At 58.5% G+C, this 16,199-nt stretch overlaps 1 protein-coding gene across 1 annotated transcript in view; it reads left to right on the top strand.

Annotated features, from left to right (window-relative positions):
• The window catches only part of Pmepa1 (prostate transmembrane protein, androgen induced 1), a 36,532-nt gene that overhangs the window by 14,941 nt on the left and 5,392 nt on the right, over positions 1-16,199 (top strand). Inside the window, exon 2 of the mRNA XM_090352564.1 lies at positions 14,025-14,179. Within this exon, the coding sequence (XP_090208690.1) occupies positions 14,025-14,179 (155 nt within the window). The remainder of the gene's footprint in view (positions 1-14,024; positions 14,180-16,199) is intronic.

Genomic DNA, 16,199 nt, shown 5'->3' with positions numbered 1-16,199 from the left:
CCGGGCCAAAGAGTCTGCGGCAGTCTGCCAGCGGGAACCCACAGCCCCGAGGCACACTGGGCCAGCAGGCAGCCCAGATGCTCTGCCTGGGCCTTCAGCCGCCAGGCACTACCCACACCTGCCCGTGTGCTCAGAAGGGCCAGCGAAGTCCTCAAGATGGTGGGAACCTAAAGCTTCCTTGTCACTGGCCATTGGTGACCAGTAGTAGGTGTGGAGACCCAGTTGCTGGCAAAGCAAGTGTGAATTGCCTGGGGACGTCCTCACTCCCTGCCTCTTGGTGACTCTAAATGGTACTGCCACGTGGGCCTTCCTGGAGCCTTGGTGGCTGTCATGGTGTGGCACTTCCAGTGCAGTCACCTGGTGGTTCTCAGCACTCCACCTCTAGGATGTTGGTGAAGTTGGTGAAGTCTGGAGACATTTCTGATTGTTAAAACTGGGGGTGCCCCGTGGGCAGGGGCTGGGGTACCTCTGGGCGGCCTGCAGTCCTCAGGATGCTCTCCACAGTATCCAGCCTAGAGAGAGTGTGTGGGCAGTGAGCCCTGCCCTGTGTCCTGCATGGGCGAGGTGGGGTCTCACCGCAGCCTCCCGCTGACAGGAGAGCAGGCAAGCCCGTACTCGTGGCTGACCACTACAAAGGGCATACCCCCCCAGGTGGTTGGGACCCCACTTTACTATTTGGGAAACTGAGGCTCAGAGAGGTAACTATTCGTAGACCACAGAGGCTGAATGTAGCTGATCTGGGCTTCAGTCTGTCTATGACTGGTCTTTCATTTGGACTGCAGCATTTGGGAAGGAGGGAGGGGAAGAGAGAACAGGCCGGCTCAGAAGGAGGGGCCGTGTGGGGCACTGGCAGCAGTGCTGGCGGTGACTGGTTTTGCTCTGGAGGCTGGAAATCTTGGGGTGGGGGAGAAAACTTAAGAGATACCCTCCCCGCTTCAGGGTGTCCCACCTCTGGTGGCCTCCAGCCTGTGGCCTGGTGGTGAGCTGAGCAAGTGGCCTATGAGGGGACCCAGTTGCTTCCAGAGAACTGTTGTCCCACCGTGTGAGCCTCGTGTAGCTGAGGTGTGGCCTAGGGCCACCCCCGCTCTAGTGCTTTCTAGAAAGCAAATGATGATGTTCTAACCGTGAGATCCTGAACGTGGTCTGCACCCACAAAATGCGGAGTTGAGGTGACTCAAATCTCCCTCTGCCTTGTGTTCTTCGCTATCCCCCAACCCTGAAGAAGGTAGGGACCAGCTGGATCCTGTGTACCCTAAATTGACACTTTTGGTGACATTCGCCACCTCTAAGGCAGATCCACCACAAAACTAGAAACCTTCCAGCAGCTTCGTGGGAGAACCAGAATTATCTGCCAGTGAGCCCTGGACTGGCAGCCCCACCTTGAGAGGAAGCCAGAGGCACGGCCCCGGGACCACGTGTTATTTCTTATTTCTCTCCAGCCTGCAGACCCCGCTCCCCAGCAGACCCCAAAGCAGACCGATAACAGCGTTTTCAGTTGAGGCCATCTGACAAATCGTTTTCGATGGAGAAAGCAATCCTGCTTCTTTAAATGGCTACTTTGTCAGCGCGTCTCCCGCGCTGTAAAAAGTCTTTGTTATGTGTCTAGACGGCACGCCAGTGGAATATTTGGTCTGCGTGAGGGGAGAGAGACCTGACAAGGTTGGGTTCATTTACTGCCTTATTTCAAGTGGGATTTCAAAACACTTGCTCATAAACTGATGCCAGTCCAGACTCCAGGGCCTCCTCGGCCCACAGCAGCCTTTTTTGGTTTTTGTGTTTTATGTCGTTTTATTTTTCAAGTCATTTTTTGAGGGCTCTGTCGGTTAGCGGAAGCTGCGAGGGGCACACCGCCTTTCTGGAGTCTTCCTGACTGTCTAGACGTCCTGCAGATGTGCGTTCTGGGGAGGGGGGAGTTGCTTTCCCTCTGTCTTGCTAAGTATGGAGGTTACAGGCACTGAGGCCCTCGCCCCTCTGCCTGCCACCCTCCCCAAGAAAGAGACATTGCAAGTGGTGACCTCCCCTAAGGAGTGGGCCCCTCGCACAGATTCTCCCCCTCTGAACACTTCCATGTGTGTGTGTGTGTGTGTGCATGTGCATATGTGTGTGTGCACGCACGCGCACGCACATTCAAGATGCATAAGCTAATAGAATATCAGAGGTGGCTTTGGAAGAGAGTATCAGGCTGCTGGATGGGCTCGGAGTTCTACCTCTTCCTTATGATGCATTAGTCAGCTGTGCTGCCATCAGGGCCTGTCATTGCTGTCCCCTTTCCAGGGGAGAAGCTATATGGGGGGGCAGAGGCCCTGAATCCCCAACCTCCCATCATCTGCCCCCCACAGAAGCCAAACACATGGACCAAGTAGGCACTGGTTTACCCTCGGGCAGAAAAGCAGGGCCTTCTCCAGATTGCCATAGTGAGAGGGGTGTGTTCTGAACACCCTGGGGCAGCAGTGAATAGCTCCCCCCAGCTTCTGGAGCAAAGGCTGAAGGGCGGGAGGCCCCTCTTGAAAACTTGTTATCACTTCTGACTGAGCTGGGAAGTTTCATGACGTCTGCAGCATCCACCTACCCGCAGGTGGGGTGAGGAGGGGAGTGGGGTGTGAGGCTGGCTGTTTGTCTGTCGGGACCCCTGAGCAAGCTCCTGACAGGAGTGAGGCCAGCAGAACACGGCAGGGCAGGGGAAGCTGAAGCATGTCCCTTCACATCCCTCAAGTCGGGGCTGTCTCCAGCGGCTGTGCCAGCAGGCCAGCTGCCACGTGCCAGTACAGCCCATGCTGCCCCCAGCTTCCTTCCTCCTCAGTGACCCTAGCCTGCAGTTTCTGTGCCCCAAGCTCCTGGGCCCCCTGCCAGTTACACATCAAAGAGAAACGGCCAGACAGCACCCCAAGTCTGACGCATGCAGGCTCACCCCCCCCCCCGCCTGCGCCCCGGGGAGCCCCTCACGGGATGGGCATTGCACAGCAGATCTGGGCTGGCCCACGGGCGCTTGCTAATGGGTTTATCCTGGGGCAGTGAATGCAGCCCCGTGCAAAGGAGCCAGGAACCAAGCTGGTGTGGCACATGAGACTGAGGGGTGCCAGCACCATGCTGCCCCAAATCCGCCCTTCTCTGTGCAGCCAAAAAAGTAAGCTTGTCTGGAGGGGAGGGTCTGCCAGTCTAGCCCCTCTCCCACTCCCCGGCACACACACACCGTTCATGATAATGCCGTGTCTCCTGTTCACTGGTGGTCAGGGACCCCATTTCCCCTTAGCCTGTGACTTGAGAGCGGAGGCATGAATGACTCCTCCTCCCCCTCCCCCTCCCCCTCCTCCTCCTCTTCCCCCTCCTCCCCCTCCTCCTCCTCTTCCCCCTCCTCCCCCTCCTCCTCCCCCTCCTCCTCCTCTTCCCCCTCCTCCCCCTCCTCCTCCCCCTCCTCCTCCTCTTCCCCCTCCTCCCCCTCCTCCTCCCCCTCTCCCCCTCCTCTTCCCCCTCCTCCCCCTCCTCCTCCCCCTCCTCCTCCTCTTCCCCCTCCTCCCCCTCCTCCTCCCCCTCTCCCCCTCCCCGCTCCACCTCCTCCTCCCCTTCCTCCCCCTCCCCCTCTTCCTCCTCCCCCCTCTTCCCTCTTCCCCTCCAGGGAGTTGGAAAAGTCCCCATCGGAGGCCTGGTATGCTGCCTGGTTCAGGAGGCAAGCGACTGCTCATTTGTCAGGGAAAACAGATGTGGCGGGGCGACAACATCTATTTTCATAATTCGAAGCGAATCTGGCGCCGCCTTCCTTCAGCAAGGCCTGCTTGTGCAGAACGCCGCTCCCTTATTTATAGCGCCTCCATGAGCTGCCCTCCCCCTTGGTGGAGTTGATGGGGGAGGGGACCCAGACTCTCAGGTGGGGGTTGCTGCTGCCACAGGGGCTTCAGGAAAAGCTGGAAATGGAGCGGGCGGCCACAGCCATGGTTAGCCAGTTGTGCGGTGCTGCCTGAGCATGTGGAGGCTAAACTGAGGGGAGACACCCAGGCAAGAAGCAGACCCCCAGCCAGGCGCAGTGGCTCACGCCTGTCATCCTCGCTACTCAGGAGGCTGACATCTGAGGATCGGGGTTCAAAGCCAGCCCAGGCACAAAAGGACCTGAGACTTTATCTCTGATTAACCTCTAGCAAACAGAAAGTGAGACTTGGCTCAAGGGTAGGGTGGTAGCCTTGAGCTGAAGAGCTCAGGGACAGCACCCAGGCCAAGTTCAAGCCCCAAGACCCACACACAAAAGCAGGAATATCCCTTGATATACCAGGAAGACACAGACGCCACCTCCAGTTCATAGGACTCCATGCTGAGGTGGATGGAGGAGCTTGCCGCTTATCCTGACACCCCAGACTCAAGAGTGGCTTGCTGGGGGTTCCCCGTGGAGAGGGACCCTGTGCTACCCTGACCTTCAAGGAAGTTTGTCACCTGTCCCTGGTAGTTATCATGTATTTGGCAAGATGGAGTTTTGCCTCCCTGTTCACTTATGGTTGAAGCCCTACTGTGTGCTCCGAGTACCTGGAGGTGGCTGGTGATGGAGAGGCTGCACCTGTCCCAGCATGGGGGAGCAGGCAGCAGAGTCTCAGAAGCCCCTTAATGCTGAGTAGCTCGTGGCAGGGGCCCATGGTTGCCATATGGCCACAAGTGGAGTGTGCCAGCGGCCATGGGGAGCAGGGGAATCTGGGAGACTCTCCAGCCCACAGGAGATGCTCAGACTGAGTAGGGATTTGCTGAGATACTTGTGATGACTTCCTTCTGGCTGTGTCACCTCAAAAGGACGTTCTAGAACCTTCCTTGGGAGAATGAGGACAGACTAACTGCAAAGCCCAGGAGTCTCTGGTTTGCCCAGGAAAGCCACAAGGGAGAGTTTGGGTGGTGCCGCCACTGGGGAGAGTAGTGTTGATTTGGGGGGGCTTTTTTCTTCAGTCTGTGCCACGGTCTCCAGGCCAGGGTCACCAAGGAGAAAAAGAGTCAAGTGAAGCTTGTATGAGGGCCTGTCCTTTGCCGCCCTGGGGACAGGCTGGCCTGAGAACTGGGTCTGTACAGCCTGTGCCCTGGTCCCTGGTCGCTTGGCACAGGGCTGTCTCCCTGGCAAGATGAAGCCCAGGTCTAACCAGAGTGCCCAGTGTGGGTCAGGGGATACCCTGGGCAGTGTCCAGAGGTGGGCGTTTAGCCCGGCACCCGTGGCTCATGCCCATCATCTTAGCTACTCAAGAGGCTGAGATCTGAGCATCGCAGTTCAAAGCCAGCCCGGGCACAAAAGTTTGTGAGACTCTTTATCTCCAGTTAACTGCCAGAACACCAGTGGTGGCGCTGTGGCTCAACATGGTAGAGCACCAGCCTTGAGCTGAAGAGCTCAGGGACCGCGCCCAGGCCCAGAGTTCAAGCCCTACAACTGACCAACAAAACAAGAGGTTGGGGTTTCCCATCAGCTGTAGTTGTTCATTTTAGCTGGTCCTAGCATCCTGGAGAAGTTGGGAACCAACACGGAGCCTGTCTGCCTTCCTTCCTGCCCTACTGGGGGCAGACATCATTAATCCATTCTAGCTTGTGTTGATGCCGGGCCTGGACAGAGCTCATCTGTAGACAAGGCTGGCTTTGGGTGTGTGCCCTGGGGGGGGGGGGAGGTAGCGCAGAGGCAGAATGCTTGCCTAACGTGGGCCAGACCTGGGTGTGATGAGGGGAAGAAGTAAGAGGGGGGGCTTCATCTTGTCCTGTAACACCCCGGCAGGTGGCCTCCTGCTGGCTTTGCCTTCCAGAGGCCAGCCAGGGCCACTCCACACAGCCGATAGACCAAGTGGAGCTGCAGTCTTCCCTCCGAGTTTGAGGGACCCCAAAGCAGCTGGTGCCCTGTGGCTTCTGTGGGAGCCCTGGGTCGGGGTATGGGGGCATGTACCCACTGCAGCCTCCCGCCCTCTCTAGCTTCTACCAGCATCTGACCCCATGCTTGTGGACCGTTCTTACGTGTGTCATTTGGTGAATGACCACCGGCAAAATGAGTCTGGACATGTTCAACACGTGTTATTTTTCCCATGTATTTTTGCCTTTGGGTCGGCTGACTATCAGGGTGGGGGAAGTTTGCCGGTCGTGCTGGCTTCTCCCCAATATGCATCTTCTGTGTACTGAACCCCGAGGCTCTTGGTGATTCCAGGTGGACAAGAGCCTGAGAGAATCAGCTGACCACCAGAGATAACTAAGAGCCCTGGCCTCCCCTGAGAGCTGTGGGTATGTGGGGTTGCACGTGGGGCTGGCAGAGCACGTTGTTTAGAAACTCACACTGAAAATGTGTACCTGACTTGTTTTCAGATTTCCATAGTCTGTGATGCCTTTGCCTTAAACGCCCGCTTCCATCCTCCGGGAGTCTCTCCGTGGGAGAGCAGTGTCCCTTCCCGAGGACATTTGCACTTACTGTTCCTGAGTGGTCAGAAATGTTGGTCTCCAGTTCTCTCCATTTTCCATATCTAAAGGGCTGAGTGCTCGGGGTCACGGACTGTCTCCAGGCAGGTCTCTGCTTCTTGTGAGGACACAGGAGGCCAGTCCCCACCAAAGGCCCACAGTGCTGTCCCAACCTACTTGGTGCCTGAAGGGAAGGGGTGATGGACAGAGGGGTTTGTGGGAGACTGAGCGTGGGCTCTGAGCTCCATTCCCTGGGGGTAGGGGGCATCCGGGTACATGTGCTGGGAAAATCTGAGTGCATGGCGACACTTAACTTTGGTGGCACTGTGTTACCTTGTATTGATTACATTGTTGATGCTTAGGTCCATTGTATTAATGTTTGCATTGTTGATAGTTTGTCACATCATATTGACAGTCACCTAGTTGGCACTTTGTGAGGTGACCTTGGAGTGGCCTGTGGATGCAGTGATAGCCCTCTCCTGTTCTGTGACTTCCACTGCACATGTGTGAGATGCCCAGATATGCCTTTCCTGGGGGGGGGGACGGACTCAAGACTCATCTCTTGTTCTCAACCCCAGACCTTTGGGGGCCTTGGGAAGGAGGCTGGAGGCTCCCTCTGCATACAGCTTGTGGGGGGAGCAGTGTGGAGAGCCAGGGCCTGGGGTCTCCAGGCGACTTCAGGTCTTTCGTTTCCAAATTTCCAGTGACATGTTCAGAATGTAGTCTGCAAACCTGGGTTGTCAGACCTGGACGGGGAAAGCGGCAGCCAAGGTAGTCCCTTTCCCGGTCCCATTTGGCTGGTACAGTGGTGACAAGGCCCTGAGAGGAACAAGGAGGCTGGAGGGGTGACTGCAATGACTCCCCCAAGCCAGGCTGGGCCAGGTGCCAGGTTGCCTTCTGCAGGTTCACAACACCAGCCTTCACTGTGGCCACAGGGCCGTGTCATGGCCAGGAGTGGGCACTGCACAACCTTCTTCCAGTTTGGCACAGGCGCACTGAATGTGCGCGAAAGTAACCTGTGCGGTTTCACCTCCCGTGGGCCTGTGTAACTGCCTGTCAAGACACCAACCAGCTCCAGCCTCAGGACGCCCGGCCCCGCCCCTGTGCCTTCCACTCACCTCCTCCACCTGACAGCCACCAGTCCACTCTGGAACTCTGCAATTTTGTCATTTCAAGAATGTTCTATGCATGGAGTCAGGCGGTAGGCAGTGTTCTCAGATTGCTTTTCACTCGGTGGAATTCCTCGAGCGTTCTTCTATCTTGCTGGTTCCTTTTCATTGCTGAGTAGCGAGCGCTCCAGGGCACGAAGGCAGCGTGCAGGGCTTTGTGTGGCACCTTTCACTTGCCAAAGGATGTCTGGGCTGCATCCAGCGTTGCATGGCACTGGCATTGTGTGGCACCGATGTCACGTGGCGCCTAGGGTCGTGTGGCCCTGGGAATGTTGTGTGCAGGGTTGTGTGTGAGTGGAAATCGTCCTGTCTCCAGCATTGGTACATTTTGAGAGGTCTGTCACTTTTCGTGGACACCCATGCCCTCTGCTGCAAGGGCCCTGGGGAACCCACAGATGAGGAGTCAGGAGAATGCCCTACACTCGAGGCCACGCAGTACGAAGACCTCGTGGCTAAGACAGACAGGGACACAGAGGGACATCAGTAGTGGGGATGTCGACTTGGACAAGTGACCCAGACAGGATGGTCTTGTCAAGCAAAGCAGTCTGTGCAAAGGCCCTGGGAGCAGTGACAAGAAAACGGGAAGAAGCTGGAAGTGGGGGTGGGGAAGGAGCCCCGGTAGTGGATTCGTCAGAAGCACTCTGGCTGTTGGTGGTGGGGTACAGTAGAGGAAGCAGTGTGACAAAAACAAGCTGAAGTGATTTTGCTCTTGAACAATGTCTCCCAGCTCTCCCAGCCCTGGCCTGCCGAGTCCTTTGCCACTGGTGTGCAGCCATGGCCGGCACTGGTGTCCTGCTGGTCCCTCAGGGCTCCCAGGCGACCTTAGGTTTTTTGCCACCTGCAAGCTTGAGAGGCAGCTGTCGGAGGCTGGTGGTGTGAGGCTCTATTTGGTTCCAGGGTCCAGCGATGGGGAGCTTCACCCCCGCGGCACAGTCGCCACTCTGGCCTGGCAAGTGGTCCCCAATCTCTAAGCTGCCTAATCACCATGGCTGGCCGCCAGGTGGGACTGGGGACAGGCACGCAGTGTCCTTGTCCTGGATGTGGCCTGATTGGCACTGTAGCTGGAGGGGAAAGGGGGAATTGCTCTTAGGTGGCCAGCGCTGGGCCTTGAGGGGTTTGCCAGGTACAGGCTGAGTCGTGGAATTCTGTTCGCCAGGCACACCCCCGTGTGCCAGGCGCTCTCGGGACAAGGCGTTCCCGACAGCGGCTCCACCACATGGAGAAACGGTCGCCAGGCCTCGTGTGTTTCCTTGGGTGTCCCAGCAGGTGTCCTGGGTAGTATGTGCAGAGCTAACCACCACATGGGAGGGACAGAGAAAGCCGGAAGGGAGTCAGTGCCAGGGCGGGCAGGGGTACGTGGGGCTGGGGCAGATCGGCTGTCCGGGGTAGGTGGCCCATCCGCACACAGGCCACAGAAGGCCGAAGGGTGCCAGGCGGCCATGGAGGCCAGCTAATCTTGCCCACTCAGCCGTGTGCCAGGCCTTGTCCTGGGCATTTAGGGAGGTGATCACCTGCCAGGCCTCACACCTGCACTCACACCGGGCACCCCAGCAGCTCAGGAGGCTGGGACCTCAGAGTCACTGGCAGTGTCACCAGTTGTCACGGAGGTGACAGTGATTCCGGCGTGGCCTGACGTCACCATTTGCGTGGTCCCATCGCCTCCCATCCTCCACTGCAGGCAGACCCACCCTGCCTCTCCTCATCACCGCCTGGGTCAGCAAAGCGCATGCGCTGGTTCTACATGACTTCTGCCACGTGGTGCCCTTCCACGAGCGCCATGGATTCCTCCATCTTGCCAGTAAAGCACAGACACGATTGATACTCACCTGGCAGAGGACATTTAATGATGCTGGATGTTGGTGACAACGGGGATAAAAACCCCACTAGTTCTTTCCATGTGGATAGTTGCCAGAAAGATACAAGGCGCTGCTTTGTCATCTCTTACTGAAGGAGGTTGAATGATGAGATTCCAGAATTGAGCACCTGACTCAGATCTCACCACGGCCGCCGCTGCACCTGCCACACCTCAGGCCCCCGGAGGCTAGGGGTGAAGTTCTGATGCAAGGTCACCCCAGAAATGGATGTTGGAGGAGAATCAGCAACTCACTCCAGCCCAGTGGGCTGAGCACCCATGCCGCCAGTGGTGTTTGCGTCACCTCTGGAGTTGCTCAAACCCAGCCCGAAGCCCCTTGAAATGGCTGCACCTCATCCGTCTGCGTGGGTCCTGGAGCCTCCAGACGCCCCACGGGGTGGAAAGGGAGCCTTCTGTTTACATCCCCATGGGATTCTGACAGCAGAGGAGGTGTTTGCAGTCAGACCTACCACCCCACGATAGCTGCCCAGAGGGGAGGGGGCCTCAGAGCCCGGGAGAACAGCTGAGCCCAGCAGGGAGGGCGGGTGTTCTAGGCCAGAGCGGGACCCTCTTGGGCTGGAGAGATGGATGGATTGGTGATGGATAGAGGATGAGTGGATGGATGGTTAGTGATGGGTGGGTGGTCAGATAGGTAAATACACAGGTGGATGGCTAGGTGAGTGGGTGGATGAGTGGATAGCTGGTAAGGAATGGGTGGACAGATGGACGGGATGGCTGGGTAAATGAATGGATGATGGTGGATGGACAGACAGATGGACGGCTAGGTAAATGAGTGGTTGATGGTGGATGGCGAGCTGAATGCATGGTTATAATGTGTGTGGTGGGCAGATGGGTGAATGGTGGGCGATGGGAAGATGGATGCACATGTGGGTGGCCTCATGTCCCAAGGGTCAATGCCCTTGGACGCCCCAGATGCCATGGCCTCCAGGCACGGGCGGGAAGACCCAGGGGAGATGGCCTGCGGCTTCCGGTGCCTGGATGTCTCCAGGAGGCGGTCAGCAAGTGTCCATTGGGTGAGCAGGTGCCTCCCCGCCAGGCAGAGGCCAGCCAGCGTGGGCCCAGGACGTCCACAGGGACTCCCTGAAACTCTTGTCTGCTTGTACAAAGGCTTCTTAAATCTCTCTTTCTCTAAATTAATCTTGTTCACTTGAAAAAGCTGCCGTGTCCCGTGGCGGGGCCCTGGGCTGCTGGCGTGTGGCACCTGCTAGCCCCTGACCTGCGTGACACAGATGTGTGTGGGTGTTCATGTGTGGTTTTAGAGCCCCACACAGGCCCACCGCGTTGGTGGCTTCCTGTCTGCTCCCTGCTTCCCAGGCCTCTGGAGTTCCCCTAAGGCACAACATGCCTGGGCTATTACAAGTGGACTCTCTGCGGCCTGGGCCAAGGGTACTTGACATATAGCAAGGCGTTGACCTTGGTTCTTATTCAAATGCAGGGAGGGGCCATGAGTGGAGCTGCTGGAACCCGGTTGCCCGGTTCTGGCCACCCCTACCCCCACCCCCACCCCACGGGTCTCAGCCAGGCAGCCACACAAGCTTAGATTTTCATAAACTTCAGACAATGCCCATTCCTGGTTCCTCCGTGTGTGACCAAGAGGCCAGACAGGGCCGCGTGCTGGCTGCTGCTAACCAGGATGCCGCCAGCTCCCCAGGCCAGACAGGGCCAGGTGTGGGGTCGTCTGGGTTTGGAATTGCAGCACGGAGCTCCTATCACATGACCCGGCTGCTCAGGGCAGTCACCCCTCCTCATGCCAGGCAGAGCCTCACCAGCCTCTCCCCTGTCTGAATCTGGGAAGGAGCCCTCACGGATTAGAACCCACGCCCAGCTTCTACCATCAAGGTCAAGGGTCTGAGGAGTGGGCTGTGAAAGTGGCCTCTCCTCAGCCACAGATACCAACTTGCACTGCCCCCATTCTCTCAGATGCCATCCTGAAACCCACAGGGCCCAACCCCATGCCAGCATCCCTCCTTTGCCACACAGACACCACCCTGGGTGCCACATGTGTCCAAGTCTGGTTGGAAGACGGATGACTGTGCTTAGAGGCTTCCCATTGATGCCACAAGTGGAGCATTTGCCAGGCCTGGGCAGGACCTGGAGCCAAGCGGCAACACAGGCCAACTGGGCAGAAGTCATGGCTGTCCATTGCACCATCCTGAGATGCCCGGTCAGAACACAAGGACCCTGATGTCCAGGAGCCGCCAGCCGTCAGGTCCTCCCTGGAGAGCTGGGTCCCTGCTGTCAAGGGCAGAAGGCCCAGAACTGGGTGGCGCGAAGGGCTCTGGCCCCACAGACAAGGCACATCCAGATGGGCCCACGAGGGAGGCCATAACCACCGTGTCCATGCTTAGCCTTCACAGTGAGGTGACCAGACCCAGCGGCGGTGAGGCCAGCCTGCTCCCTTGCTGGCTGAGGCCTCCCGTCTCCCACAATGCATCTGCACCCAGAGTGGTCCAGCAGGGCCCTGACACCCTGGGTCTGCTCACTCTGTGTCCCCTGCCAGCAGCCCGGCCTGTGCCCTCTGCATCCTCAGCAGCAGGTCCCCTGTGGCCTGTGCCCTCCCCAGGCGCCGTCTCTGGGGAGACTGGTGGGTTGAGGGAATACCCCTGGGGACCTGGCTGGGGACCCACACCCTGCGGGAGCCCCCATGCTCCTGAGCCATCTTGAGATGCCTTGTGTTTCCTCCTCCCCTCCTCACCTGGCCCCGGGCCTCTGGCTGCGAAGCGCGGCATCTCTAGGGAACTGTCCCTTCCTCTGTCCTCGCATGAACTCGCTGGGTCCTTGCCTCGAGGGGCTGGTGGCACGTTCCTGCTGACGGAGCTGGCAGTTCACGTCTGGGTGTTCTCCCACTCTCTACAAGCATCCAGATTGTCCCCGCCCGCCAGCCAGCTTGCAGGGCTCATGCATTGTCCCCAAGATTCCTTGGACTCCAAACTCCCCACAGGAAGGTGACTGGCCTGACCAAGTCCTGCGGTGGCCATGAACAAAGGTTGCCCACCCCTCCCTCCCTTCCTCCCTCCCTTTCCCCTGGCCTGGGCAGAGGCCCTGGAGACACACAGGCTGGGGGGGGTGGGTGGTCCCAGATAGGGGCACAGTGTACAAGGTTGAAGGCAGGGGATTTCAGGCCCTTGAGAATGGTGTGGGTGTCACACAAAGCCAGCCCTGTGTGTCCCCTGAATACCCAGCTTTGTCCCAGGCCCTAGCAGACAGACTTGGGCTTTGCACAGTCGGGCCTGGCTGCCCTGGCCCTGAACCCGTCTTGCTGGGGGAGAAGGAGGTGTGGCTGCAGTGGCCTGGTCCCAGGCTTGGCCTTTGCCAACCCAGGCTCTGAGTTCCCTTGGGAACTACACTGCCCACAGGCTGTGGCAGGGGTCTCGGGCAAATCTCAGCAGAGGTGACACCCTGGAGAAGCTCTGACTTGGTGGTACTTGTGTGGTTCATGTTGTGGAGAAGGGGTGAGGGAGGCCATGTGCTGGAGGACTCTTGAGGCCACCGGAGGCTTCTGTGGGGAAAAGCTGCCACCCTCATGTACCTGTGGCTCACTGATCTAGTCACAGCTCTGGAGGAAATAACACCGGTGGCGAGAGAGGGATGGCTGGGCCAGGCCTATGCCAGCAGGAGGCTGGCTGGTAATGGCCTTGGACTTGACCCTGTGTCGCTGGGGTCCCTCCCTCAGCGAATTGCCCAGTGCCCAGTCAGCATCGGGAGTCTTCTGGCCAGGACTGGAGGCACATTCCTGTGTACTCGGGCAGGGACATCTGGACCACGGCTGGCCTTTGCCGCACACTCTCTGAACCCCCCCCCCCCGTGTTTTGCCGTGGCTGGGGCCTCTGCTGGCACCAGCTGCCACCAGCTGCTGAGGCACAGGCTGGCCTGAGTCAGCAGAAAGCACCTCGCTGGGGCAGGACCAAAATAGCCTCTTCCCTTCCCGGCCCAGGAGGGTTCTCCTCCTTAGAGGAGAAAAACAAACCCCTCGCTCCCCAAACCCTGTCCTCCAGGGGTGTGAGTGCCTGACAGGCGTGCCTGCCTCACTTCGTAAGCTGGTGTTTGCTGGGGGTGTGTACCCGTGGGGTTGGAGGTACCAGTGTCAGGGTGTTTGCTGGGTATAGGAAGTTGAGTGTAGGATGTCAGGATGTTGGTCGAGCTGTAGAAATCTGGCTGTTGTCTGTTACAGGGATTTCAAGGTGTGTCCTAGTGGGGTTAGGAGGCCAGAGTGTTGTATCTGTCAGTATGTGGGTTTCTAGGGATTTGGGTTGGGTTGTAGGGTGTGAGAGTGTAACGGTGTGCTCTGGTTGTGTGTGTATGCTGACACATACCTGCACGTGTGTGCCGTTTCACTGTACCTGGCTTTAGCTTCCTTCTACACCCAGCTGCCCCCGCCCCGCCTGCAGGAGGCAACACGGCAGTCTGGTCCCTGAGCCACGGTGCTTAGCCCAGCGTTACTGGAAACGCTCTGGGTGGCACCCTGCAGTCGTGCCTGCTGGGGTCTTGGCCTCTTGAGTGTCCTCCGCTGCTCACAGGGCACTGGCTGCCTCTGAACAGGGGGCGGGGTGGAGGGGGCGGGGAGAGCCTCACGGGTGCCCTGCCTGTCCCCACAGCGGAGCTGGAGTTCGTGCAGATCCTCGTGATCGTGGTGGTGATGATGGTGATGGTTCTGGTGATCACGTGTCTGCTGAGCCACTACAAGCTGTCCGCCCGCTCCTTCATCAGCCGGCACGGCCAAGAGAGGAGGAGAGAGGACGGCCTTTCCTCGGTGAGTGGCCCGGCCCCGATGCTCGATGCTGGTCTGAGCCTGAAGCCAAGGCTAGAGGAGGAGCCGCCTGCTGTGGCCTGGCACGTGGAGCAGACCCTGCAGCCAGGCAGACGGCTTCAAGGGGCCAGGTGGTCTCTACCCTGTGCCCGGCCCTGCCCTTGGCAGTGGGCAAGCAGCCTGACCTTGCGTCTGGGAGCTGGCGACCCAGGAGGGAGCAGAAGGGCCTTGGTGCATACATGCCATGCAGAGAGTAGAATCACACAGGCCGGCCACTGTCTTCGCCTGAGTGCCAGGCTGACCTGCAGCAGGACTGGAGCAGGAGTCAGGTGGCCACTGCAGCAGGCCATGGCAGGACAGACGTCCTGGGGTCTTTAGACAGTTAGGGCACAGGGACAAGTAGCCAGCAGGTCAGAGGTGATGGGCAAGGTGCCATCCATTCTGCAGCCACTGCGACCGAGGCAGAAGGTAGAGTCAGTCCTGCCCTGGCACCTGGTTCTTCTAGCCCCAGGGCTATGTGGTCTGTGCCCTGGGGAGGCCCTGGCAGAGACCTGAGCGTGCCCCAAGCTCCCCCAGGCCCAGCCAGGCACAAGGAACAAGGCTTTGCAGCGCCTCCTGACCACTAGGGGTCCAGGCAACCTGTCTCGTGCTATCCAGAAGCTGCTGGCTGCGTTCACGATAGATCTGCCAGGCACCCTCGTGTGGGGTGGGGGGTGTGGGGTGAGCCCAGCCTGGGGCTGTGGACAGCAAGACTAAGGGATGGAGATGGGGCTCCTTGCAGCAGGGCCAGGCTCCGACGCAGCTAAGCATGTCCAGACACCAAGTCTTCATCCGGGAGGCTCAGCCTCATTCCTCTGCTCGGAATGTTCCAGAGCAGGTCGCACGCCTGTACTGGGGGTAGACGTCTTCCTTGTCATGCCCTGAGCAGTTCAGGGTTAAGCCACGCAGAGATGCCACCAGGGCCTGAGGAAGGGCCCAGGTTCCAGGCAGATGGCTTCGTTTCCTAGCTGAGGCCCACGAGGCCAGTGTCTACTGATGGAGCCAGGCCTCACCACAGTCACCCCTCGCTCCCATGGCCCTGGGTTTGGACTTAGCCTAGAACTTGCTAGGCAGACACTCCACCAATCGAGTCATATCCCCTGCACCCCCTTTTTTCAGCATTAGATTTTTTTTAGACCGGGTCTCATCTCATCTCTGCCAAGAGCCACCGTAAGACCAGAGTTCACCTGCCTTGGCTCCTCAGTAGCCGAGGACAGTCATAGTCAGCTTATTGATGGAGACAGGGTCTCGCTAACCTTTTGCCTAGAACTGGAGGAAAGCCCCTGCTCTTCCACTCTTGAGTAGCTAGAATTATAGGCATGCACTTCTGTGCCCAAAGCCACTGGTGTGTGTGTGTGTGTGTGTGTGTGTGTGTGTGTGTGTGTGTGTGTGTGTGTGTGTGTGTGTGTGTGTGTGTGTGTGTGGTGTGTGTGTATTCTTCTGCTGGTCCTGGGGCTTGAACTCAGTGCCTAGCATGTGCCCAAAGCCACTGGTGTGTGTGTGGGGGGGGGTGGGTGTGGGTGTGGGTGTGTGTGTGTGTGTTCGTGTGTGTATTCTTCTGCTGGTCCTGGGGCTTGAACTCAGTGCCTGGGCATTCTCCCTTAGCTTTTTCACTCAAAGCTAACACTCTGCCACTTGAGCCACAGCTCTTCTTCCAGTTTTGTGGTGGTTACTTGCAGATAAGTCTCAGGGACTTCCCTGCCTATTCTTTGTGCTGTGCTTCCCCAGAGCTTAGCCTCGTGGATGGCTAGGCTTCCAGACATGAACCCCCAGGCCTGGTGGACCCCATTGTGCGTTTTGATGTCTGAACCACAAGCGTCAGCAGGCCTTGCCTCGTTATCACGTCAGGGCCTGGAAGGACGGGGAGCAGTGTCCAGCCGCTGAGAACTCGCTCCCTCTCACTGTGGCAGGGGCCTCTGTCTGCTGTGGGGGGTTTAGAGCAGATGCGGAGCTCTGCGGCTGGGGTCTGGTGTTTCACCAAGGG

The sequence above is a fragment of the Megascapheus bottae genome, chromosome 18 (assembly GCF_031878675.1).
Source record: "Megascapheus bottae isolate mThoBot1 chromosome 18, mThoBot2.hap1, whole genome shotgun sequence".
NCBI classification, from domain to species: Eukaryota; Metazoa; Chordata; class Mammalia; order Rodentia; family Geomyidae; genus Megascapheus; species Megascapheus bottae.
This window is presented reverse-complemented; position numbering and strand designations above follow the sequence as displayed.